At 44.1% G+C, this 27453-nt stretch overlaps 1 protein-coding gene across 4 annotated transcripts; it reads right to left on the reverse strand.

Moving 5' to 3' along the window:
* On the reverse strand, positions 1-27447 carry RILPL1 (Rab interacting lysosomal protein-like 1). Of its 4 annotated transcripts, none has more exons than XM_014961794.1 (8): positions 27102-27447; positions 23375-23525; positions 17203-17321; positions 15650-15868; positions 12018-12190; positions 11385-11477; positions 4271-4358; positions 1-1797 (listed from the first exon to the last, which is right to left on the reverse strand). In XM_014961794.1, the coding sequence occupies exons 1-8, from the start codon at positions 27399-27401 to the stop codon at positions 1792-1794; spliced, it is 1149 nt and encodes a 382-aa protein (XP_014817280.1). In that variant the 5' UTR covers positions 27402-27447; the 3' UTR covers positions 1-1791. The 4 variants fall into 4 exon arrangements, with proteins under 4 accessions (XP_014817280.1, XP_014817271.1, XP_014817296.1 ...); XM_014961810.1 differs by lacking the exon at positions 4271-4358 and adding an exon at positions 5184-5259 and having other exon boundaries at positions 1664-1797; XM_014961802.1 differs by lacking the exon at positions 4271-4358 and adding an exon at positions 8121-8196 and having other exon boundaries at positions 1728-1797.
* Between the last annotated feature and the right edge of the window lie 6 nt (positions 27448-27453).

A 27453-nucleotide genomic window follows, 5' to 3' on the forward strand; every position in this document is an offset into this window, starting at 1 on the left:
CTTTTTTTTTTTTCTAATGTGGAAATGAAACTGAGATCTCAGCAACTAAAGTATCATTAAATGAAGACACTCCCCCCCCATTTAAGAGTTGCTTTTCAGGCAAGGGGGGGAAGTGCTGCTGTTTAAGGGATACGGCTTTCTGTAAGCATAAAACTTAAAAATATGTTACCAAAATGTAACCAGGCAAAAGCATATCTGCCTAATACTAGCATCAGACGCTACCGTCACTATTTCAAATGCAGATGTCTTTCAGATAAGGCCACTTCCCCCCTGCCCCCAACTGCAGTGACACCAGGGAGGCACAGTAAACACTTTCTCTGCCTAGAGGACGTGGAGGGTCCGTGTCCAAAACACAGCACAGTTACAGTGGGGAGCAGAGCCCCATCCAGCCCATCACTGCAAAACCAGTTCCCTGGCAGTTTCATTCTAGATGGGCCATTTGCTGCCCATACACATCCAAGATTCCACAGTCTTGGCTCACCCTGTATTAAAGCCAAAGCCAACTGGCCAGCACTAAACCCTCTGGCTCGCTCTCACCCCGGAGCCCTTCGAGGCTTCCTCCTACGTTCAGGACCTGGGGCAGTTGGAGTTTAGTGGCTTTTGCTGCCAAGTGAAGCCCCTGTAACTGCTGCCCCCCAGACATCAACCAGGGGAGCAGCCTGCACATAGAGGATTCATTTGCTCTGCCCAAGTAGTGTCTGGACTGGTCAGAGAAAACCTCTTCTCTGAGTCAGTTGAAATAGCGTATGTCAGCTCGTTGAGGATGTGTCTCACTCTGAAGTCAGGCAGCCTTATCTGGACAGAAAAGTGGAGTGTGACTTAAAAACCTGTCTGTGGGAAAGAGACCTAATTCCTTTCCAGCAGGTGTCTGCTGCTCTAGGGGGAAGTCCCTGGTAAGAAGGACAAAATTCAAGTGTTAGAATTCCTCCTTGTAAGCAACTTGCTTTCCATTAATACTGCAGAACTCATGGCAAAATGCAAGGCACGCTCACCTCATACGTGGGTTTCTTCATGCTTTAGGCACTATAAGCAGGAAGGGAAACGTACACTCACTATCCCTCTCAAGGCTACTCCAGTTCATCAGTTTGTATCAGGTGGACTTCCAAGCGGTTCCTCTGCAAAACGCAGACACCAGCTGAGCTGGACAGGACACAGCAGTGCTAAGACCCGCCACGGAGAGCGGCTGCTGTCGCATCCCTCTTGAAAAAAACTCTTACAGAAATAAAAAGCAAACAACCGATAGTGTTAACAAACAGGGTAAAAGAGTCTTTGCCACTAGATATTGTACACTGCAAACAAACTCCTAATAACGGCACAGGTCCTTGTTTTTTTTGGTTTAAAGAAGCTTGTGTTACTGTAGTTAATGCATGAACAAGACCATGGACTTGTTATTCAGCACGAAACAAGTCATCTAGAAGCTTCGATGTCCCAGGGGATCAGCGACTGTTACTACAGAGCTTGGATTCTGTTTTCAGCAAACAGTCACCAAGAAAAACGGTGAGGGCTCCCTTTTGAAGAGTACATCTGAGACACAGCCACTGAGGTGTGCAAGGCAAACAGAAGTGAGGAGCCACCGGATTTGTTTTACAGAAGCTTCTTGTTACTAGACTGTCGAGATCTACTGCAGTAAACTGAACACCTCAAGCTTTTAGTCACAGGTGCTGCAGGGCTTCTTGTCCTTGTTCGGTGTAGGAGTCATCTTTATGTGAATTTGACCATTCTCCAAAAGTGTCCTGGAAGTGGACATTTTTCTGTGACGCCTGCATACGTTTCTTATCACGAGAGAAGAAACTAAACCTTCCGGGAGGGGAGGGAAAAGAAAGAAGAACCGTTTACCATCTTCTGAAAATATTTCAAACACCCGACGCGATACACAGCACAACAAAACACCGAGCAAAAAAATCCGTTTGCATCTGCAAAAATCAAGGCAGTGAAGCCTGATGGGAGTGCGTGTCAAAATGTTATTAGAGATGAAGTCATTGCAATCTCAAGCGGTTTGGCTATGGAAGCTTCAAATAAGCTCTAAATGCTGTTGACTCCCCAAGGTGCAGGTATCATTTTAGATGCTTATTCCCTCCTTCCCCAGCCCTGAGATAAAGAAGCGACACAATAGGGGTTAGTTTCTTGGCATAAGTAAAGTGGTATCTTTGGCATTAAATCTGTATAATTCACCATCAAGCAGAAATAGAGAATGTTTTTAAGGATGTCAGCAGGGAAATTCATCAGATAAGAAAACGAGCCTCCACATTTTTATCAAGTGTACAGATTTGGGTACATAGACTCAATTCCTGCAAAAATAAATGAATAAATGCACGTAGGTGCACGAGAGTTTGCAGGATGAAGGCTCTAAGCGAATGCACACAAGTGTGCACGTCATTTCCTGTCACACGGCTTGGGTGCTCTAAGATAATGACGTACATGAACCAACAGCCATTTAATACAACAACAAATTGCCAGCTGACAACGGAGCTCAAAAAATACAGTTGGAAAAATCCTTAGTATCTTCTTATTTGTACAGGATGAAGTTACTTGATTAGGCAAATTCCGTGTTCGTCATGAGTTCAGTACAAGAGGTGTTAGTGCAGCGTTTGGGGCTGCTGAGAAATGCAAAAGTTGTGGTTCCAGCTACCAAAGATCTGAATTGGCTGCACACCCTTTGGGGTTTAATGGCGCGCTTTAGGAGGTAAATACTGTTTTTCTTGCGTAGTACTGAGTACAACGCAGTTCTGATTCAGGGCAGGAAGGGCTAAATGCTTCTATAGTATGAGACTAAGCAAATATAAACTCAGCTTTGGCAGGTGATGGAGTATTTGCCAGGGCAGAAGCCTGACCCTGTGTCCATACCCCACCGTCCTCGGTGTTCGTCCTCCACCCACACTCCCTCCTGTCCCCCCAGTACCATGATCCCAACCGTCCAAGCCGCCTTGTGCAGACCAGGGAGCTCTGCCTTCGGTGTCTCTAGTCACACAGGAGGCTGTATCTGAGTGTCAGATGAGGTTTAAGGCAGCTTTCCTGAAAAAATATCCTATCATACGTGCAGGTAAGCATGATGGTAATTACTAAGAATATTAAGAATAATTATTTCTTGACTAAAAAGTGATAAAATCAAAGCTACTCGAGTGCAATGCCAGATAACTAACGTTGCTAGCAGGACCTGAACTTTTGCATTTCCTGGCTTCAAATGTGCAGCCTTAATAGTGAAATAAGTCTTTTGCACTTCATTAGCCTCACACTTTTCTACCACCTTCATCACAGGAGCTCATACATTCACACACATATGCTATGTCTTTTCAGGGCCAGATCCGATTATGGCTGATAAAAGAAGTGTCTAATCACCTAGGCTTTCTGCTGAGCACATTTGGTCCTGCCTGATCAGGCTTGGTATCTTGAAGTCCACACAAAGGACTGCTGTATTTATGCAGTAAGTTTCACACATCAAAGTTCAGTAATTTTTCACTTTACCATGAAATTAAGTAAGAGAAAAATATGTTTGTAAAATCTCTACATGAAGTAGAAGGGTTAGGCTTTTTTAATTCCTTCTGAAGCAATGAAAATTGTTATTATGCCTAGAAAACTCTCCTGGAGGATGTCTGGAGAAAGCACGTCTGTGTGGAGAGGAAGGGCATTTAAATACTGTGTTGCTACTGTAACTACAAAGATCACTAAAGCAGCAGTTGTAATGCAAAGAGACTTTGCATTAACAACTATCCACATGTCTTCAGGGACAGCCAAGAAAAGGATGACAGAATTGATTATTGAGAGCGTATACTCTATTCCAAAATACATAATTAAAGACAAAATAGAGTGTATAGATAGAAAGGCATTGAAGCAACAGCCTATAATTAACACTGGAGATTAATGTAAATATCAGCCATTACATTCTGTAAATCTAACTAACTAATTTGTAACAAGTCATTAGAATGGCATGGGTTTCTGAAAAAGCATTGGTGTGAATTGTAAATAGGCAGGCTTAGTAAGCAAAATTAACAGATGCTGGTTAAAATTGCACATTGTGGCAATTTTCTAAAGGAGTAATGATTGGTTTAGCACGGTAACGTTAAGGCAAAAGGTGACAAAATGTCAATACTGGAGGGATGAGCATGGAGGACTACGATGAGGTGTGTACTGACTGGTCATTCTGATTGGCACTTTGTCCTTCTGTGATCCCACAGGCAGCCGATGAGAATGTAACCAGCAGTGCATGTTAACACAGGGTCATGCAAAAGGAAACCACGGTACCAAACATGTAAAAAAAAAAAATAAATCCTACAAGGGACACAAGTCTTCTTATTGGCTGCAATGTGGGATCGTCTGGAATCAATCCAGCTGCTACCATGGGCATTATGGCTGTAAAGATCCTGGTCAGGAAAGTACAGACACAGAAGAGATAAGACTGGAGTAAGGGAAAGAAAAAGCATTCCATTAAAAAGAAAAGAGGCAAACATGATACACGGGGTTACTTTGGATTACCACACAGGACACGTTACAGGGAGAGGTGGATCTGCATCACCCAAGACAGTTCTCCTCAGTGAAAAACTTATTGAAGTCATTGAAACAGTTTAAATTGCTTTTGAATTTCTAAAAGATACCACTTTTCTGGTGTGAGGCAGCCTGCAATCTGGGTTGGATTTCATCAAGGTATTACCACCTGTAGCAATGCAGAGCAGAGTGCACACCGTTCTTCCAAGAGACAAACAGGCACATACATCATGAAATGAAGGATGAAGGTGTATGTTAAGAAATACAAAACTCTGCTGTGACTACTGGATTTTTGCAGGGGAAACAGGGTTAGACAGGACCAGCATTACCATTAAAGATTTTACCAATGTTACAGCTAATAGTTTCAAGTTAAAAACCAGTATGGCAGGGGGAATCTTGAAATAACCTCCTACGCAAGCTACTTGGTTAAAGGGCCTGTGTATCTGTTCCAAAGGAACCTGCAGCACTTCACATGCAGAAAGATGCCAACTGCAGGCAGTAAACACTTATTTGAAACCTCACAACTACTCTGGCAGCAACGCTTTCCAGCCAGCCAGCAGCAAGACTGGCTCTTTGTAAGAGTTTTACTACACATCATGATACAACTCATGCAACTTAGGGGTTGAGAGAGAAAGAGCGCGCTGGCCCGGTGCTCTATGCCCAGCCAGCCCCACACCAACCTCCCAACACACCTTCCGCCGTACCTGGAACACCCTCTGTTTTTCTAAGGGTTCTCCTCAGAGGTTCTCCCTTGTGCCAAATAATTTTTTGAACTGTGGACTAATGTCAATTAAAGATTAAGTTGAAATCATGAGACACATTTCACTTGTGACCAAACGCAGCTCCCCCCAACGCGGTCACTCTAACTCCTATTCTTAGATTCAAATTGAAAACAAACAAGCAAACATTGTTGTATCATTAAAAGCAGCTAGAACTGCTATTTTTAGGCCTTGTGGCACAGTCCGTTTGCTGCACAAATGAGACACACATCAGCTTTTGTAGACTGCAAGAATAGGAAGAAAACTTATGGCTGTTTCAGGCATTACATCAGTGACAAACAAACACGTATCCTTAAAGAGAAAACAAAAGGGCGTTTGCTGCTCGAAACAGAGGGAGCATTTTTAATCCTTGTACTTTTCCTCCTCAGTAAAGCCTCCTGGTTACGTTATTTCATCAAAACTCTGACATGTGATGTGGTAGAGACAAATGTAGAAATCAATCAGTCTGAGATCAGAACTCAGAGTTTGCTCCAAACATGCAAACCCTGGGAGTGAAAAAAATGTAGATTTTTCTAGCTTCTGTTTTCCTTTCTGTACGGGGAGGCAGCCCAGCATCACTTGAGCACATCTTAGATGGCACAGGCTACATATACACGTGTCTCATTTGCTGAGATACAGCGTGGTCAGGGAAAAAAGGGCACATTCCACAGGTAAGCATGAAACTTCTCTTGAGAGGACAGCAACAGTCTCTCCTATTTTTGTACTTCAGCTTTTTGTTTAGTCAGGAGGAAAAGTCTGAAACGGAGGGAAAAGCAATCCTACTTTCATTTGTAAAGGCACTCTGCACGCAGATATCAGCATTACAAGATTTCATCATATCTTTGGTTTGGAGAGTTTATGTGCCAGTGTGTTACCCAGGCAGCTCTATAGGGAGGTGCTGGAGCCTATAGGGAGCTCTGGAGACAGCTCACAGCAGGCAGGGGCTGCAGGGGGGGTGTGATAGAACAGATGCTGCTCTTGGGTTCTTTGTTTTTCCCAGCAGTGATATTTCCTGTGTTTTTAAAGGCCATCTACAAGTACACTGTCGACAGCACACACAGAGAGGAGAGGGAAAAGAAAAACCCACACTAGACAAATCCTACCCAAACAGGCTGCAAGAATAAGATAAACCCAAAAACTATTACCATCCTTCAGGTTACTTAAGTAAATGGTTTTGTCTTCCCTTATTTAATATGATGGCTAAATGAAGAGAGAGCAGAAAGACACCTGGGAACAGAGCAGGACAGGTAAAGAAAGTAATTTCATCTTAACAGCAGGTTCAATACGTGCTTCCATTGGCCAGCAGAAGAGGACTCTTGCCTCTTCTGAAAGGGACCAAAACAACACGATTTTATGTTTTACTGTGTGTGGTTTTAGTTATATGAATTTAACACAGAATCTGAGAAACAGAAAGGTTAGACAGGTGTCTGAAAATGTGCATTGATTGAATGGTCTGATGCTCAACGGGTTTTCATTAATTAACTGAGAGGAGGAAAGCACTGAGGTAACAGGTTGAAAACACTCCTGTGCCTCCTGCCACGTCTCCAGGCGTTGCTCAGGCATGTGTGCAGAAGGCAGAGTCAAAGTTAATACCTCGTCAGCATTTGCTCCATCTTACAATGTCTATTTACATTTTTATGCTGCCTTAGTTTCATAAATCAAGCATGGAAACTGCAATCAACACAACTGCGTAAGCTGAAACCAGCCACCTCCCCAACAACAGGATGAGCTTTAAAAAGTACTAAAATAAATTGAAAAGAAAAGAGTGGCTTTATGGTGGTGATCTTGTGAGGCCAAGTATTATTATTATCGTTGCAGTTGCAGAATGAAAACTTAAGTCCAATCTCCAAGTGTCTTTTCCAGTGACGTAAGAGGAAGGGTTCTCTCAGCAAACAGAGCAGCACAGACAGAGGCTGGACTCTACTGAAAATAATCAAAAGTGCCCTCCTGACTTCATGGTGTTTTGGATCAGTCCAGACCTTCCAGTGGAGCTTTCTCTCACAGGGCTGCTGCTGTTATTAACCAAGGACCAAAGGTTTTGGACACAGGGACGGGATGGAAGAGCTTTTTATGTGGAAAAAAAAAAGACTGTTCCAAAGTCATTTATGCAGTTAAAAAAGTTTAACTCCCAGTATCACAAAAATCCAAAGACTTGCTATAAGGTTACAAGACTTAATGTGGAATAAGTAAATGTACAAGGAGGGAGTTGGAACAGGCAAATGGATTAGCTAACACTGTGATTTGTAATTAAGTGATATACTAGTAAATGCACACCTCTGACAGTAAGGTTAGGTTTTGGACAGTGACATTAAATACTTCACCTGAAGAAGGTGACGTTCTTTATAGCCAAGAAAGCTGCTGTCCTCTCCAGCAGTGAATTTGTTCAGCAAACACAAGGTTTTTGTGCTGAAAACATAATGCAAGTTGGGGCGTACAGAATTAGGTCAACAGGGAAACGGGCACAGCCGGGTCCCGGGGAATCCTAGGGTTAGACAGGACCAGCATTACCATTAAAGATTTTACCAATGTTACAGCTAATAGTTTCAAGTTAAAAACCAGTATGGCAGGGGGAATCTTGAAATAACCTCCTACGCAAGCTACTTGGTTAAAGGGCCTGTGTATCTGTTCCAAAGGAACCTGCAGCACTTCACATGCAGAAAGATGCCAACTGCAGGCAGTAAACACTTATTTGAAACCTCACAACTACTCTGGCAGCAACGCTTTCCAGCCAGCCAGCAGCAAGACTGGCTCTTTGTAAGAGTTTTACTACACATCATGATACAACTCATGCAACTTAGGGGTTGAGAGAGAAAGAGCGCGCTGGCCCGGTGCTCTATGCCCAGCCAGCCCCACACCAACCTCCCAACACACCTTCCGCCGTACCTGGAACACCCTCTGTTTTTCTAAGGGTTCTCCTCAGAGGTTCTCCCTTGTGCCAAATAATTTTTTGAACTGTGGACTAATGTCAATTAAAGATTAAGTTGAAATCATGAGACACATTTCACTTGTGACCAAACGCAGCTCCCCCCAACGCGGTCACTCTAACTCCTATTCTTAGATTCAAATTGAAAACAAACAAGCAAACATTGTTGTATCATTAAAAGCAGCTAGAACTGCTATTTTTAGGCCTTGTGGCACAGTCCGTTTGCTGCACAAATGAGACACACATCAGCTTTTGTAGACTGCAAGAATAGGAAGAAAACTTATGGCTGTTTCAGGCATTACATCAGTGACAAACAAACACGTATCCTTAAAGAGAAAACAAAAGGGCGTTTGCTGCTCGAAACAGAGGGAGCATTTTTAATCCTTGTACTTTTCCTCCTCAGTAAAGCCTCCTGGTTACGTTATTTCATCAAAACTCTGACATGTGATGTGGTAGAGACAAATGTAGAAATCAATCAGTCTGAGATCAGAACTCAGAGTTTGCTCCAAACATGCAAACCCTGGGAGTGAAAAAAATGTAGATTTTTCTAGCTTCTGTTTTCCTTTCTGTACGGGGAGGCAGCCCAGCATCACTTGAGCACATCTTAGATGGCACAGGCTACATATACACGTGTCTCATTTGCTGAGATACAGCGTGGTCAGGGAAAAAAGGGCACATTCCACAGGTAAGCATGAAACTTCTCTTGAGAGGACAGCAACAGTCTCTCCTATTTTTGTACTTCAGCTTTTTGTTTAGTCAGGAGGAAAAGTCTGAAACGGAGGGAAAAGCAATCCTACTTTCATTTGTAAAGGCACTCTGCACGCAGATATCAGCATTACAAGATTTCATCATATCTTTGGTTTGGAGAGTTTATGTGCCAGTGTGTTACCCAGGCAGCTCTATAGGGAGGTGCTGGAGCCTATAGGGAGCTCTGGAGACAGCTCACAGCAGGCAGGGGCTGCAGGGGGGGTGTGATAGAACAGATGCTGCTCTTGGGTTCTTTGTTTTTCCCAGCAGTGATATTTCCTGTGTTTTTAAAGGCCATCTACAAGTACACTGTCGACAGCACACACAGAGAGGAGAGGGAAAAGAAAAACCCACACTAGACAAATCCTACCCAAACAGGCTGCAAGAATAAGATAAACCCAAAAACTATTACCATCCTTCAGGTTACTTAAGTAAATGGTTTTGTCTTCCCTTATTTAATATGATGGCTAAATGAAGAGAGAGCAGAAAGACACCTGGGAACAGAGCAGGACAGGTAAAGAAAGTAATTTCATCTTAACAGCAGGTTCAATACGTGCTTCCATTGGCCAGCAGAAGAGGACTCTTGCCTCTTCTGAAAGGGACCAAAACAACACGATTTTATGTTTTACTGTGTGTGGTTTTAGTTATATGAATTTAACACAGAATCTGAGAAACAGAAAGGTTAGACAGGTGTCTGAAAATGTGCATTGATTGAATGGTCTGATGCTCAACGGGTTTTCATTAATTAACTGAGAGGAGGAAAGCACTGAGGTAACAGGTTGAAAACACTCCTGTGCCTCCTGCCACGTCTCCAGGCGTTGCTCAGGCATGTGTGCAGAAGGCAGAGTCAAAGTTAATACCTCGTCAGCATTTGCTCCATCTTACAATGTCTATTTACATTTTTATGCTGCCTTAGTTTCATAAATCAAGCATGGAAACTGCAATCAACACAACTGCGTAAGCTGAAACCAGCCACCTCCCCAACAACAGGATGAGCTGTAAAAAGTACTAAAATAAATTTAAAAGAAAAGAGTGGCTTTACGGTGGTGATCTTGTGAGACCAAGTATTATTATTATCGTTGCAGTTGCAGAATGAAAACTTAAGTCCAATCTCCAAGTGTCTTTTCCAGTGACGTAAGAGGAAGGGTTCTCTCAGCAAACAGAGCAGCACAGACAGAGGCTGGACTCTACTGAAAATAATCAAAAGTGCCCTCCTGACTTTATGGTGTTTTGGATCAGTCCAGACCTTCCAATGGAGCTTTCTCTCACAGGGCTGCTGCTGTTATTAACCAAGGACCAAAGGTTTTGGACACAGGGACGGGATGGAAGAGCTTTTTATGTGGAAAAAAAAAAGACTGTTCCAAAGTCATTTATGCAGTTAAAAAAGTTTAACTCCCAGTATCACAAAAATCCAAAGACTTGCTATAAGGTTACAAGACTTAATGTGGAATAAGTAAATGTACAAGGAGGGAGTTGGAACAGGCAAATGGATTAGCTAACACTGTGATTTGTAATTAAGTGATATACTAGTAAATGCACACCTCTGACAGTAAGGTTAGGTTTTGGACAGTGACATTAAATACTTCACCTGAAGAAGGTGACGTTCTTTATAGCCAAGAAAGCTGCTGTCCTCTCCAGCAGTGAATTTGTTCAGCAAACACAAGGTTTTTGTGCTGAACACATAATGCAAGTTGGGGTCTACAGGCTTAGGTCAACAGGGAAACGGGCACAGCGAGGTCATGGGGAAACCTTGCTCTCCACACCCAGCTGCTACAGCTCTGCAGCTGGTTTTACTTGTGAACAACACTCTTTGCACGTCTTCTGAGCATGACCTGCTGGCCAGTGGTTTCTGACACTCCCCCCCCTTAGGATGTGTGTGTTAAGGAACTGGGACTTGCACTTGAACAGGACCATTGTTCCTACAATCCTGGCACACTGAGATCTGGCATCGAGTTCAGTTTTGGGCACACAGGACAGGCTGAGCAGGGCTCTGAACAAGACCACAATTGGTACCCTTTGGAGTAAGACTACGTGGCCCAGACATGAAAATTCTCCAGGAAGATCAGGTGTGTGTGATTAAGAGCTCACCAGCTCATACTGGCTAGAATACAACATTGCAACACTTGCTGGTTTGGTTCACCTGAATAGTGTACTTAGGAAGGAAACATCAGAACTGGAGTGGGCTTCTTGGGCACACCAATCTGGACCTTAAACACAAGCCCATGGACTACTGTTGGGCTCCATGCAAAAGGTACCATGGGAAGCAATCCCAGACTGAAAGCTGACCCAGAACCCGGCACAAGTTTTGGCCAAAGCCAGCTGCTGTTTCATGGTACCTGTCAAGTGCTCGATGTTTCTCCCAGATACATTAGGGATGTGGTTATCTTAATTTTTAAATTCTTTAAAATTGTCCTACCCATAAGAAACATTTAGTATTTGCAGACTATATCCAGTATCCTTAGAAAATATCTACTTACAGTCGTTTGATTCCAGATTCAGGCTGAGTTGGGGGTTTTGACTGAATTATGGGTGTAGGTTGAGGGGGTCTAGTTTCTTCTTCTATTTCCTCACTTGAAAGAAAGAAAAGGTAATTAACATTCTCCTCCCAGGCCATGGAAGGGCTTAAAGTTCTAAAATTCAAACTGAAGCAGTACTGTTGATGAAGAAATACAAAAAGATCTGTTCCAAGCTCATTGAAATCAACAGGAGATTTTTCTATCAACCAAGGGAACAGCACCTAGAACTGGGTCTCCCTTCAATATTTTCTTCCCATTGGAACAAGGAGAGAGAGAATAGGAATGCACTGAATAAAAGGTCTAGAATTTTCTTTTTAGACCCACTCTTATCTTCATTTTTGAAGTTCAAAAGCACTAAATGTTTGTAATCTTTCTGAGATTCAGGAGGAACCTAGGACTTAGGGGAGGACATAGTTTTTTTCCAATTTTGAGGAACCAGATTGAAACTAAAGCCATATACTTGCGGTCTCTACTTTAAGCCATTGCAGAATTGGAAGCTTGTTGGACACGATTTAAGAGAACATTTATTGTTTCTAGACCTGCCCCATGGCTCCTCTGTGTATAGCATGCAACAGGAGAGGGGATCTAACCTACCTTTTGTAATATAAAAGCTCCTCTTGAAGTAAAAACACTTTAGATTTCAATTCATTCCTCTCATGAAGGACATCCCGAAGCTCCTGCAAGGTGAATCTTGGGCGATTCGGATCTTTCAAGTCCATTGCCATCTTTTCTGACTCCGAGAGGCAGTCATCGTTGTTTGGTTCTGTCTAGGAAGAGAAACGTGGGCTTTAAATTCACCATGCGAGTGCCACGTCTGAGGACCTTAAAGTACTTATCAGTCTACTTCCCAACCTCTTCGTTTCAGCTCTATTAAATCCTCTTTTAAGAGAAACACAACAATTTTAAGAGGAAAAAAAGGTAGAAGGAATTTGTTTTTCATGTTAAGGACTGTCAGCAAGAACAACTCAGTGATCTGACCACTTTGTTCTTCCCTGTGCTCAGGCTGATTGATGACACACAGAGGACTGGTGAGACCATGGCAAGCTTCTGAAAGGTGTTCTGAGCTCTGTTTTACCTCTCTTCACCTCGGCTTCAGGGGAAAAGGAGGACCTAAGAGTTGTGACCAACCATCAAAGCCCTGTGCTCACAGGAATCTTTCACAGAGTTACATGTTTGGGAAAACAAACAAACAAACACCAATTGTTTCTAGCAGGCCTGAACACAGGATCCAACCTGAGCCACCTTATAGGTGGGAAGCTTTCTTGTAGAGAAAATCCAGTGGATTCCACAGTGCCAGAAAGTCCACTGAAAAAGTGTAGTCCAATTTTTGATAAACAAGTCAGTTTAAGGATTTCATACTTTTAACAAGTGGGCTAAATCAAACATCAGGCTTTTATATAAACACTGGAAAAGCTGCATAGCAAAGAGCATGTCAGTTCCTTCCAGCTCTTCCCACAAAGAGAAAGCTCCTTTGGAGGTAAACATATCAACTGGAGATTTAACTTTATATCCCCTTAATGCCTTTATTAAAAAAGCAGGATTGGTGATGGCACCAGGATCTAGCTACAAGGTGGACAGAAGTCGCAGATGAAAGCTAGATGAGGCATTTGTACCCGTGTACCTTTGTTTCTTCTTCTCCTCTGAGAAGAGTTCACTGGGAACGGGGAGGAATTTTATCTCCCACCCCCCAGTTTCTGTGGCTCCCAACAAGCCAGAACTTGCAGTCTGGGCACATGGTTGGATTCCCAGGTCTGTGGAATTCCTGACACCCAGGCAGGCTCTAGCACTCACACAGAACTATTTGGCCCTAACTGCTTGTGAAAATGTGGGCTGTATAAGCACAGCAGACAGAAGACCACCATTGAGGTCTTCTACTGCTGTTCCACTCGGTGGCTGCACAGAGCTGAGGACCAGCTAATGAGGAATCACAGGCTTCTGGGAAGGGTACTCGGAATCGAGATGCTGAAGAGCAGCTACAAGCCTTTAGAGGTCTGTAGGATTTCTAACATTGGAAATGAATTCAGGGCACTCTGTTCCAGCAAAGTACGTTTGAAATGTGATGCTTTTTGCAAAGGACTGACTAGAAACTCGCACATGAAATCAGAGGTGGCAGCAGCCAGGTCAGCCACCCGCCCTCCCAGTAGGATGCAGAGATCAGAGTTACAGAGCTCCTGTGTTGCAGTGATGCCTCACTGGGATACAAGCTGGAAATCTGAGGAGCTAAGAGTCCCTTTTTTGTAAGCCTAATCCTTTTAAGCTTATGTGTTTGTGAAACATCTTTGCTATATGATTTTGGGTTAAACTTGGCTGGGCTAAGGCTGACGTAAAACCAATTTCTACAGCAGGGGTTGCAGTCCTTGTCCTGCAAAGTCAAAGCAGCAGAGCTGTGTTCAATTGTCCTCTTGTTTGATTCACCCCATTCATCCAAACACGTTTCTCTACACAGACTACAATAAATAAAGATTGATGCAACCTAACAAGAGCTTCAAAGGAAATTACCCAAACACTTCTGCTCTTTTAGATTAGGACCTGAGCTGATGCCTCTTCTTTTGGTCGTATATTTGCCCCACACCTTTGCTCAAATAAGCTAGTTTTGCTCAATTTTGCTCAAATCAGCAAAGACTGAGCAGCCCGTAGCCAATGCAAATGTACTTGACTGAAGCCAACAAGCAATGTCCATTCTGGAGCATGCAGCTATTCCAACTTTCTGCTTGCCACTGCAATTCCTGTCTAACCACCGTCCTGGCAAAGAGAGCGGGGAACGGCTCTCATTAGAAGAGGCACCATTGCCATGGAACTGATGAGTTAGAGCGAGGTGAAGAATGCATCCTTTCTCTCCAGAGACTGAGGACACTTTCACTCCTGCTGGCTCCAGTCCTAGGCTCCACAGCCCCATTTACAGAGCGGGGTGTCCTGGCTGAACTAACAGCAATGAAATCATCCTCCTCATTATTAACACAGTGCTTGCGCCATTCGGCAGTGACGTGTTAACACAGCACTGGTTGTCACATTCGGGGGGACCAGGGCACCTCATCAGCCTTTGCCTCTGCTTCTTGATGTATATCCCTGCCCACTACAAGTGAGTTGGATGTTTCGCTCTCCCCTGCAGCCTGTCAGGCAGTTACAATCCTGCTTGGTGCTGCAGCTCTTACCGACGCATCCCGTTTGCATTCCTGCTGCTCTGATCTCAGCACCAACACAATTTGCAGATTGTCACTTTGCCTGTTCCTGCAGGTACCCGAGTATGCAGGCAGTAACATTTGCTTTCCATGAATTTGTGCTAGTATCACTTCACTGCACAAATTCTAATAGGAAGCAAAAGCAGAAATGAGGCCAACGTTAGTTCCTCTAAAAGGTGCCTTCAAATATTTATATCTTGGTTTGGTTGGTAGCGACAGACCAGCTCAGCCCTGACAGATCAAAAGTGCCATGAGCATCGTGAGGACCAAGCATGGGGAGTTCTGCGTTGCCTCTGGGATCGCTTTCGATGCGTTTTCTTTTCTACGATGGTTCACATGCCACCACCATCATAACGCACTGCACCTTCAGGAAACATTAGGGCTTGCATATTTGCGTACTCGGCAAAGCTTAAGCTACTTGTCAGCTGTTTATCTTTTGGAAATCCCAGACTGTTTAAGGAATCAGTTTGTTTTCCTCTGGGGGAAGGGGTTGATGTGTACAAGCAAAACGAAGCCAAACATACTCATACAACACTACCAAAACACTATCTGCCTCCAGTACAAACTGACAGCTGATACTCCAGAGATTTTGGCTTGCTTCATGATGTTTTTAACAGAACACTCTCTTTTGAAGCAGTGATTTGTTCTGATATCTGGTGAATTCTGCAGCCTAGTGCGCGACCCAAAGGTTACACGTCCTAGGACACGTGATGGGTGGCCAAGTCTAAGGGGAGAGCTGTTCTCTAATGCAGATGTCCCACTGCCAACCTGTGCTGCCACTCTGCTTCTTGTGTGACCAGTTTCCTTCTTTAGGAAGGAGAAATCTGTTCCACTGGGTCATCATCCACCCTAATGGGGCCTTTCCTGTCACAGTGCAATGAGTGACTTTGCTCTCTGTATGTCACATCCAGACACAAGATGCTGTCCTCTGGTCTCACAATTGTCTCTGATGTGCATCAATCACATTTCTCCGAAGAAGAGGTACTTGGTATGAGGTCCAAAGCTTTTTAAAAGGCTGTTTAAAAAGTGATTTAAAGTGCCTCTTACCTTTACTTCCTCCCCATTTTGGCTGTCCTCCCCCTGCAGTTTTTCTTTCAGCTTGCCCAGCTCTGCTCGCAGGTTGCCCATCTCCTGCTCCTTGGTTTGCAGATATGCTTCTAACTCCACCTTCTGCTCGATCAGTGCCTTCCCCTGAGCCTCAACAACGGTGATCCGGTGCCGCAGGTCATGGTTAATTTTCATTAACCTGTTCTGTTGCTGCTGAAGCTGTAAAACATTGATGCAATGGGTCAGCATCCGTTCAGCCACCAGCCATGGTGGCCAAGTCCCAAACACCATGTTAAAGAAAAACTAGTGGGGACCTGTTGAATTTAATTTGGAAAATTCTCCCCCCTCCTCTCCCTCTGATTAGATTTTTAAAATATTTAATTATCTACTACAGATGCAGTCAGAAAAATTTAATTGGTTTCTAGAGTAAAGAGGCATTTTTCCCCTAGCACAGGGAATTCTCCAGCTAAAAGCAAATTGATCACTACTGATCCTATGCTTCAAAAAAGCAAACTTCAAGGACGGGGTGGCTTATGGGATTCTGAATCAAATCTTAAGCCAGAGTAGAAAAGAGAAAGACAAGACAGAGGAATCCTTACTATTCAATTTATAATATAAGTGCTTTGCTTTGAGCTCTTAGGCCCTTTCATAAGGCAGGATGTGACCTGGTGGGCATTATATGGACTGCACCAATTTGAAAGCCACAGACCCACCAGAGGCACTTGGGCAGAGCAGAGATCATCTAGGTCTGGCCCTCACTAGCACCAGAGAAGTCCCATGGCCTAAGGAGATGAGGCAGCGTGAGAATGGGAAGCAAAATATGGGTAAGGAGGTCATTCCTCTGACACAGAAAGAACCACGACATCATGTGATTCCCAAAGTCACAGTGGAGTGTGTGATTCATTTAAGACTAAACTCAGGTCTCTTGTGCTGTGGTGCCCAGGGCCACCCATCCCCTCAGTGACCAAAGGTAAGTCACCCGGGTGGGGCTCAGGCCCCTTCCTCCTACCCCTGTCCTGTGCCAAGGGGTAATCCACACTGCATCCCTGCTGTGGGAGGGCACACGTGGAGTGTGTCCTGCTGCCAAACTCTGCAGAGATCATATATAAAATATACCATAGCCCGCTCACCTACAGCGGGGACCTCTGGGTGGGGTGAGGCATGGGGGTGCTGAGGAAGCTCACACTGCCAAAGCAGAGACTCAAGAAGCCAGAGAAAGTTGCTCTGTCCTGTTCTCATGGAAGAGGAGAGGTGTCAGGTCTTTAAGGAAAAAAACAAAACAACCTGTCCTTCCGTCATTTTCCTCTCTTGTTACACTGGTTTCCAGTCATATTCCAAGTGTGCCTGGTTCTTCTGAGTGCACAGAGGGTGTGTGTCTGCACGGACACACACACGGAATGCCTAATCATTCTGGACACTCCACAGTTACACTGGACACTTCAGTTCCTGGATGAATAATCTGGCATTGCTGACAAACTCTACATTAACCTAAAACTAGGCTATGAAAGTATTGGTGAGAAAGAAGAGAAATAGGAAGACTAAGAGCCACTTACAGCCTCTACATCCTCATTTTTAAGTCCGAGTTCCCGGTCCTTTGCTCTGATTTCATCCCTCTGTTTATCTACCACTTCCTTCAGCTTCTTCATGACTTGCCGCTCTCTCTCTGACATTCCTGGTTAAAAAAAGAACACAGAAAACAAACTAAGGACAATCAGGAACTGCCAGGACTGAAAACAGTAACAGTGAGAAATACAAGTAAAGACTCTGGTAGTTGCCTGCTGGTAGAATTACAGAGAAGCTGTTGGAAGATGCTTTGAAGGTTAATCAAGGGTAACAGGGAACACAGATGACACAATCCACACCAAAAAGCCACTGCACAGAAACTCCTTAAAAAAAGGAACTGACAGTCCTCGAAGACATTTATAACAGTGGAGTGACACAGCTACATCTTGCTGCCTCAGTAGTTTTACAGCAGTGTTCACAGTACGCCCCAGGGAGTTTGGTTATCTGTCTGATAATCAGCAGAATCAGCTGGCCAAGCCCCTGTGAAAATTGTAAAAGAGATGGTCTGTATCCTCAGCAAGATCGAGACAACATGTCACTGTTGTGGTTTGCATCTAGATCCAAAGCAGCTCAGGTGCACTGGACGAGGATGATTTTATGCTGAAACCCAGTTTTGTGTTGGGTGAAAGGGAGATGAAGCAGGACCTTCAGAAGATACCCCCACCCTGAATCTAGAACAGAAATTTAGTCTCAGTTATGGTCACATATTTCCTTCCCATGTTTTGCAGCCCTTTCCCCATTCTATTGTGTGATAATTCATATTTAGAAGAACCGTGCTTCAGAGAAAAATACTACATGGTATTTCACTTGTGAAGGATGCTTGGAACATTGCCAAGAATCCAACATTGATCCTGTCTGAAAATAAATAAAGGGTTAGATTAACCCGAAATCTGACCAACGAATCATTAGGAAATGACACTAATCACAAAACAGCAGGCATTCTTCCACTATTTACCATTATGGAGATAATCGAGAACTCCTGGCACTACAGTGATGAGCTCTTCAGAGCAAACACAGACCAGATGGTTTAACTCAGTGAGATGATAAATCTACTACACTGACTTTTCCCGATGGCTGCACAGAGACATGCAGTTTGATGGTCCTAAACTCCCCCATAAAAATCACATTGCACAACAGCCCATAGGATGGCTTGAAGATGAAAGGCTGTGACCAGAATAATGTGTGGCTGCTCTGGAACAAAGTCCAGCCCAAGCAGGAGCTCAAACCCAGGGTCTACTGCTGTCTTGTTCTATTACCTTTGGCAAAGTAGCTACTTGGGTCCTCAGCTTCCTCCTTCTATGAACTGTGAATGGTGATACCCTCTGGGTGGCTGGAAAGCCACTTCCTTTTTAATATATTAAAGTGGTTCCCACATCAGAAATAGGCTGCACTTCAAATGTATCCAGCCAGTCAAGTCTCTACTTTCTAACATCAGCTCAGGCTTTCTGGTTGTGTTCTTCCCTTGTCAGAGAAATCCAAAGTTACTCCCATAAAAGCACGTAGGCTGCATCCCTCTAGGAACTCCAGCTTACAGAGCACCTGCAGTTTGAACTGATGGATAATACAGTAGAGGAAGACAAACCTGAGAGAGAGACGGAGAAAGGAAGTAACTCTGCTGGTTGTGCACTCTTGCAGCAGCTGTGGGTTCCTATGCAGGCATAAAAAGCACACTACTGCAAACAGAGGGAACAGCAGCTCCGATCCCCCATTGCTAAAGGACCTAGAATCTGTATGGTACAGCAGAGAATGGGTAACTGCTCTGCTGGGAAAAGGGATGGTGATCATGGCTAGCAAGGAACTTGGTTCAGATGTTGTACTGCAAATCCCTGAAAACACCTGAGTGACATGGTGTTAACATTCTAGTCATTACATCCTCAAATCTTTAAATTCTGTGCTAAGTCTGCCTACTCTGTTTCTAGACCTTGGTCGTTATCATCTTTCTGCTCTAGTTCTAGTTCTTTGCAGGGTTATTTTAATTCTTCCCTCTGATTACAGCTCATACCCACCAGGGAGGAGAAGTAGGCCCTGAGACATCCTGCTACTTAACTCCTGTGAAAGACCCCCACTCTGCTGTCGCAGCACAGGTTGGGTACATTACTGCATCCACAAACCCCACTACAGGCTCCTGGATCCACCCTCTGCAGCCAGTCTCAGGGCTGGGGCCTAAAACATCAGCTCTATTTAAAAACAAAACAAAACAAAATCCAAAACTTCACCTTGAAGTACAGAGGGGCTGCAGTGAAACTTTAGAGTGGTGGTTTCACCCCAGTAGGAACTAGGAATAGTGAGTGCAGCTATATTCATTAGTACTTGTGAGATGCTTTGAGCTCTCTAGATAGCAAGTGCTATTTAAAGAATAAAGTACCATTTCAGTGCTGACTGCTTTTCCTCCCACTGTACTCATTTTTCTCCCCAGCATTTGGTGAGCATAAAAGACTTCGATTGCGGGCACACATCACTACATTATCCTTTTCATTTCAGGAGGAGGGGAAAGGAAAGGTGGGAAGTGTTTGTCAGACAGTCACATTTTCTTCCAATTCTTCAGGCACTGGGGAAGTGGAGAGGGAAATCACTAAATGCCCTAAATGTAAAGTAATTATCTCTAAATGATTCAAAGTCTAATATCTGCAAGATCTTAAGTGGCACACCCAAGCCGGCTTCCCTAGGCACATCCTACGAGCAGCTTCCTGTGAACTGCTGTGATCAGAGCATTGTTCAAGGAAGAGAAAGGAAAGGAGCTGGAAAAAAAAAAAAGAAAAAAAAAAGAATAATAAGAAAAAACCTAAACCATTATTTATGTTTATGCTTTGGGACCTGCTTACCGTAGATGTTTATACAACATCTATCGCAACAGGCCAAAGTGCCAGTCAGGGCCTGTGGCACTGCCTAAATATTCAGACTAGAAGTTTGCCTCCACTTTGGAAAGGGAACTGTAGGTTCCCCAGCAGCCTCGCACGAGAGGTTCACACGAGGGTTGACACTCTGCTGCTTGTCTGCAGCACCAGAGCCAGCCCGAGCCAGCAGCTCCCCTCGCTGCAGTGCAGCAGCAGCCTGCTTGTCCTGTTTGACACAGGCTGGGTCAGGTTTGCTTGTGGCATGCTACTAGGATATTCCAATCAGTCAGCACCATCCAGCAGTGCTCAGTTTGAGCTCGGGAGGAGTAGCATTCATGGATGTTGTAGACTTATCTTTGACCCCTCCTGTGTATTTTGTGTTGTCCACATGTCCTTCTGCTCTGCTCAGACTCTCAGCAGATCCCCTCCGTGCAGAACGCTCCTGTTTAAGACAGGTTCTCGCACACCCAAATCACTGTCCTCTCTTGCCTGTGCTAAAAATAACTCCTTTAACTGTCTGGTGAGTAAGCAGCAAGCTGTTAATCCCAGGGGATAGCCACTAAGGGGAGACATGATCACAGTACTAAATCAGGCTGAGATAGGAAGACTCTGGTAAAAGTTAGTCCTGCTAACAAAGTGTTCAGCTTGAAGACCTGCCTCTGTGGACTCTACACATGTCAGATCAAATGATGGAGACTCAAAAAAAGCAGTGTGACTACTTTTTGACACTATCCAAACAAGTAATTTGCAACAAATCTATCCCCATTCACTAATGACAAAATTTCCTTAAAGGAAAACAGTTGGGTTTCATATAATAGGTCCCAATAATAAGATGGGGTTGCTATAAATTAATGTGATTTGACTTAAACTGATGATTTTGGCCAAAGAATATCAGTGATCCCAGAATCTGATCTCTGGCGTGGGTTTATGTGTTTTGTTTGTGTTATTATACTTGGGCAGACACAGTAAAAATAACATGAAAAGCATGCCTGGCATTTGCTTGGCTAGCTGCATGCGAAGAGTATGGCTATATTTAAATACAAGCACATGAGCTGCAGTGAGCTAGATACCCTCTGGAAGGGAAAAAAAAAAAAGAAAAAGAAAAAAGAAAAAAAATAAGAAGAGAAAACAAAGGGGAAGTTGGCTCTTTGTAACAAGATGTCATCGTCTTCACAGTCCGTGACTCACCACTGCCATTCTGAAGTTATGCATGGAGTTTGTAAGGCTGATGTTGAGCCACTTTTTCGCCATTAATTCACTCCTAAATTGAAAGCATTGCACTTGTTTTAATAAAAATCAGTCATCTTGAGAGGTTTAACAATTTTTACTTTTTGAAGGTTTCATTATACTCCTTCCAAGGGCAAGCGAGCAGCACTCAGCCTTTGGGAGAAAGCAAGTGCAACGTCTGCAGTGTTGGGCAGAGTTTCATCCACCTACAGAAGCCTCCATTTAATCCCAACCTCCAATGTTTGGAAAAGGACATCCCTTTGTTCCTAACGCTTTACTGGAGAGCTGCAGTGGCTCAGCACTGTGGTCTGGTTTTCAGATTGGTCAGTGCCTTTGCACGCTACACACAGGACACCTTCTGAGGGAGCCATGGCTTTACTGAGAACCAGAACCTTGTATCAGAAGCTGTGAAAGTGGAGCTGTGGCTTGAAGCAGTGGACCAGAGTCCTGTCCAAGTACAAATAGTTCAGAAAGCCACCCACTTCCAGACTGACTCACTGTCACAGGCAGGTTTTGCCACTGGGGTGACGCTGTTACCACTCTCAGCTGTCTGCCCCATCTCTCAGCTCAAGGCTGCCTCATCCCCAAAGCTGCACAGTCATTTTTTTTCAACTCTTCAGCTTAAACACCAGCAAAGTGTCATGAAATGGACTCAGTATCCAGCAGCCTCAAATTATGTACTATGAACTGTGGAGCAAAAAGACATCTCTTCATCTGCCCCTGCTCTTGGGAAAGAGCTATTTGCTGAGCTGTGGGTAAGAGCTGAGGATGGCAATTGTTTCAGTTGCTGCAGTAAAATCTACCTGTCCTTGCAAGTCAGAACCTTATGTCTTGAACTTCATTCTACTTCAAGAAAGAAGGAGATTGGCTCACAAATTGGTCGTCTCAACTCTTTAGGATTCACCCACTCCCTGGATTATACATAGTAAGTCTATGGATTTATATACATAGGTCTATGGGACCTGACAAGATGCATCCCAGAGTCCTGACAGAATTGGCCATTGCAGTTGCCAAGCTACTCTCCATGATAATTGAAAAGTTGTGGCAGTCAGATGAAGTTGCCAGTGACTGGAAAAAGGGAAACTTTGCACCCATGTTTAAAAAGGGTAGAAAGGAGGACCCTGGGAACTACTGACCTGTCAGACTCATATCTGTGCCTGGGAAGATGGTGGAACAGATCTTCCCAGAAGCTATGCTAAGGCACATGGAGGACCAGGAGGTGATTCAGGATGGCTTCACCAAGGGAAGGTCCCGCCTCACCAACCCAGTGGCCTTCTGTGATGGAGTGACTACATCAGCAGGCAAGGGAAGAGCTACAGATGTCATCTATCTGGACTTCTGTAAGGCTTCTGACACAATCCCCCACAACATCCGTCCGTCTAAATTGCAAAGATACAGATTTGATGGGCCAACATCCATCTGTCTAAATTGCAAAGATACAGATTTGATGGGTTGGATCAGATGACCTTTAAAGGTCTCTTCCAACCCAAACAATTCTATGATGATAAATCTCTTCACTCATTCTAAATTGGCTATAAGTCCCAAACAAGTGAAGGAACCCTAAAGGCACGTAAATCAAGTACAATCAGTATCTCCATACGGTGGACTGATATAATTCAGACAAAGAAATCTTGATTTGCTGCTTTACAAAGAGTTATCCTGACTAGATCAACAGTTGCACCTATTTTTGTGCATAACGGTGTGAAATAAACATTGCTGAATGGATTATTCCATTTGTATTAGAAAGCATAAGATAGGCTTAAGAATATTTTTTGCAAAGTGCAAACTAAAAAGAAAAAAAAAAAACAGTTATAGACTAAAAAATGAAGCTAGACTTTACTTTCAGAGGTGCTTCTCAGCCAAACAGAGATTTATTCAGCCTTTTCTTTCACTCCTACACCCACCTCTTATCATGTCTTCAGTATCATCAGGTATTCAGAGATTTTCTATTCAGTTAGGAAAAATAAAACCACCAAACCCTCCCAAACCCAGACCTGCATTAATTTATAGGAAAAAAGCCAGAATATCCAGTCAAAATATTTTTATAAAGTATTGCTTTTTGTAACAAAAGCAAGTACTGAATTTGAAGTATCAAACTTGCCTTCATGCTTCTGAAATTCCTCTTCTGTGAAATTAATGTCTTTGTGAGACAAGTTTGTCATCAGTTGTTTATTCTCCTCCTGCAGCTGTGCAATTTGGGTAAGAAGGTCCTGTGCTTCCCCTCTCCAGACATCCTCCACCAGTTCTAATTCCTAAAGGGTAGACCGGGACAACACATTTATATTTTTAAACATGTCAAGAGTCTTTGACTGGACTATTTACAGGTCAAACTACTAACAATCCTACTATGATTCTTACATAAAACAATTAAATGAGGCTACTTTGAATTTCTTAGAAGACATGTATTTTCCTAATGCCAGCATCAAGGAACCAAGTATCAAAGTCTCCTTAGGCGGAATGTAAATACATGAAGAGATAATTCCTAATGCAAACATTTTTGTCACATACAAGTTACCCAAAGGATGGCTCCTTATACGCGGAATGTAAATACACAAGGAGATAATTCCTAATGCAAACATTTTTCACATACAAGTTACCCAAAGGATGGCTCCTTATGCCCCGTTTTGCTGTGAGGACCAGAGTAGGGACACTGTTGCATTAGGCAAGATAACTAAACATGAGCAAGAATCACCTCCTGTGTCCCCAGAAGCAGCCAAAAAGGCTGTTATAAACACCCCAGAAACATCACACAGTGTGGGCCAGTGGAATCGGTGTTGGGCATGTTCATTTTGAAAGCGTAGCATCTCTAGTCTAAATTTCTGTTATGAAACACACATGTAAAATAATAAGCACAGGATACTGTGCAGCAAACCCAGAGCTCCTTAGTCCACATGGTAAACACAAGACAGAACTGTGCTGCTTCTTATGTAAATTCTTCTATATGGAATGCCCTGAGTGGCATCTATGTTAGCAGCAGTGAGACCAGTCAAAACAATGCCCATTTGTCAGGACACTGTGTGTCAAGAGCAGCTGTCACCAATCCCCGTAAAGGTCAAATTAGGACAAAAAGTATAAGGTCCTTAAGGAAAAACAGTCGTATTTAGAGCTTTGCTTGTCCCAAAAGCCTTTGCCATGAATCATATTTCTGTAGTGGGGGGCATTCTCTGCTCCATTTTCATGTATGTGCTTCAAACAAAAAAAAAAAAAACAAGCTGGATGCAAATCTCTGGAGCCAGGCTGAGTCACTTGCTGACTTTTACATTCATCCAGCAGGCCCCTTTCCTACCTAACAACAAAACGCATTCAGACAACAACCCCGCCAAGCACAGCTCGAGGCTAAAATAAGCTCTGCCGAGAGATTAAAGGATAGCTTTCTGCTTTGAATGTATGCTCTGATAATGGGAAATCATGTTCCTATTGACTTTGGGGCCCAAATGCCATTTTATTCCAGCATTTATTACTGCATTGCTGTCATTTTATAACGCTTCCCAAAAGCTTTGCAGAAAACACTCCATGACAAATAGATTATAAGTAACATAACAGGCATTGTAAGCTATAGACTAAATAATTATGAAGTAAAGAAAATTTCATGAATCACCTCTATTTGACTTGAAACTCTTTATCTTAAGAGAAAAGCAAACCTGTAATGAAACTTTATATTACCAAATACCTAGACTATTTACAGTGATGCTGCATATTACAACTCTGTAGCGAAAATAACATGCTGACCTAGTTTAGATAATAAAACAGCGCATTCATCAATTATAAGCATACTGCTAAAACCAAAATAGAACACACATAAAACCCCAAACTATCTAAACTTCTATAATTTACATGTGGCCACTCTATAAACACACAATCATATTAAGGCTTGCCTAGGCAAACCTTCTTATTTATTGCTATTGAAGAGCCTAATGAATTGGAGCAGAAATTAACTTCGGAACCCTCATTAGTAGAAGCTTCAGACAGAGCAGGCAGATCGATGGGCCAGTAGATGCCAGCCAGCTCAAGAAAGTGGAGGTGGTGCTAAGCCAGGACTACAGGCAAAACAGATTCACATCTAAAGATTTTAAGCTCTAAAATCTCATAAACTGATGCTTGCAAGGGCCACTAAAAGCTTGTCTGGGTTGGTTTTTGGGTCACAACTATTTCTCAGTCTCCGGCTCTTTCTGCTTGCCAGCACCTGTCCTGTGAAGGAGTTAAATCTTCAAACTCTCACGCTGGATCACAGATGGATGTGACACTACTGTTCTACGGGGACTCGGTGCACTGGGAATCAACTTGATTTAAAAAAAAGAAATGTATGCATCATGTATTTTATTTTCCATGTTAAAAATATATTTCCACCAAAGTTTTGTCTGGATTGTCTGAACAGTCCGTGAGCCATTTCATGGCTATGAGGAGCTGGCAGAGTGGAGATGGTTAACTGGCGGGGGATCAGTTGACACCTGGCAAGTACAGTGTGATGCAGTTGACACATTTAGGAAACTTTTTAACACATATATGAACTTCAGAAGCGTCTACGCAGAACATCAACTCGTGCAGTGATACTGGGTGTCGCTACTGGGCCCAGTTCAGTTTCCACTTCACCAGGCAGCATTCTGTAAATATCTGAGATAAAGCATTACTGCTGACTGGCTGCACAGCGGTCTCTGTGCGATCAATGGGGAGAGCTCTGACTTAACGGAGCTCTTCCCAGAGATGACATGTCCTCTAGGTCCTCTAGACCTTCTTATTTCACATTCTGGAGATTTAACAGGACTTTATACATTAAAGATCTTCTACCATCCTTTTCAACACTGTCCTGAGACTTCCTCTGCAAGATGTTGCAGGAATTATCCTGGATTTTTCATATGCTAAGTAAAAGTCCCTTAGCTGACTCTTTCCAAAGCATAAAACTTGAATTTATTTAAATTAAAATCAGCTCTTGAAGTTTGAGGTCTTTCTTCCTGAAATCCCCCGTCTGCTCTTCATTCTGAATCTGTGTGTGAGAGCAGGAATGGCATGAGCCAGCAGTGATGATTTAGCACGGTCACTGACTAGCAGAACCATTTCTTTAAATCCATTATCTGGATGGTTTAAATCTGCCCTTTCCAGTGCAGTAAGTGGAGCGGTTCATGCTGTCCTGCCACAGGAGGGTAACAGGATATGGGAAACGATCTCTGCCTTGGGCTTTCATGGGAGTGGTGTCAGGGAACACTATGACCACCTCAGATCAAGCCAAGGGACAACATCTTCCCATCAGAGGATGGAGCAGGAATCTGGGAGAGTGCTCTTCCCTACTATTCAGCTCTCACTCTGACCTGAAATCACTTAGTCCTCCATCTCTCTCCTATGACTTGCCTACCCGATGAGCGCGCCAGGAAGACTAGACTGCTAAACCATTCACAGCTCTGGAGAGAAGTGTATTATTGCCAGTGACCTTTCCTGGCCCAGCAGGAAGCAGCACTACCCTTTCCTCAGGAGAGGGGATGGAGCAGGAGAACTAACCGGGGAGACAGGAGGGAGAGGAAACGCAGTGACTGGGGAAGGGGTGGAGAAAGGGAAGGAGGACGGAAACTTCCAGGAGGGAAGGAAAAAAAGAAAAAAAAAACCAACCCAACAACCACAACAACACGCCCAAACCCACAGCGACGCTAAGGCAGCATCCAGGCAGAGCCCCGGCCGTACCCGCCGGCCCCGCACCCCGGCCTCCCGCTTTGTTTTCCCCAGCGGCTGCGGGGGATGGACGGGGGCGGCGGCGGCGGGGCCGGTGCCCGGCTCTCCCCCCCGGGGCGGCCGCGGCAGCGCTGCCCCACCGCGTCCCCCCCGGTTCCCCCTGCCCGCACCTTCTGGTGCTTCCTCTCCTTCTCGATGCGGTCCATCCTCTCCAGGCGCAGGCGGTCGAGCTCCAGGCGCAGCTCCTCCATCTCGGGGTTGATGTGGTTGCGGCTCACCAGCACCTCCAGGATCTCCAGCACCCGCACCACCTTGGGCATGAGGCGGGCGATGGCCTCGCAGCCGTGCTGATCGATCACCCGCTCAAACTCCTGCCCCACGGCCGAGGCGATATCGTAGACGTCCATCACCGTCAGCTCCGCCGCGTTCTTCTCCAGGGCGGGCGGCGCCCCGCCGCCGCCGCCGTCCATGGCTCGCCCGGCCCCGCGGCGCCCTCATAGGCGGCGGCGGGGCGCTCTCCGC

This window comes from Calidris pugnax, unplaced genomic scaffold (genome assembly GCF_001431845.1).
Source record: "Calidris pugnax isolate Ruff unplaced genomic scaffold, ASM143184v1 scaffold32, whole genome shotgun sequence".
NCBI lineage: Eukaryota > Metazoa > Chordata > Aves > Charadriiformes > Scolopacidae > Calidris > Calidris pugnax.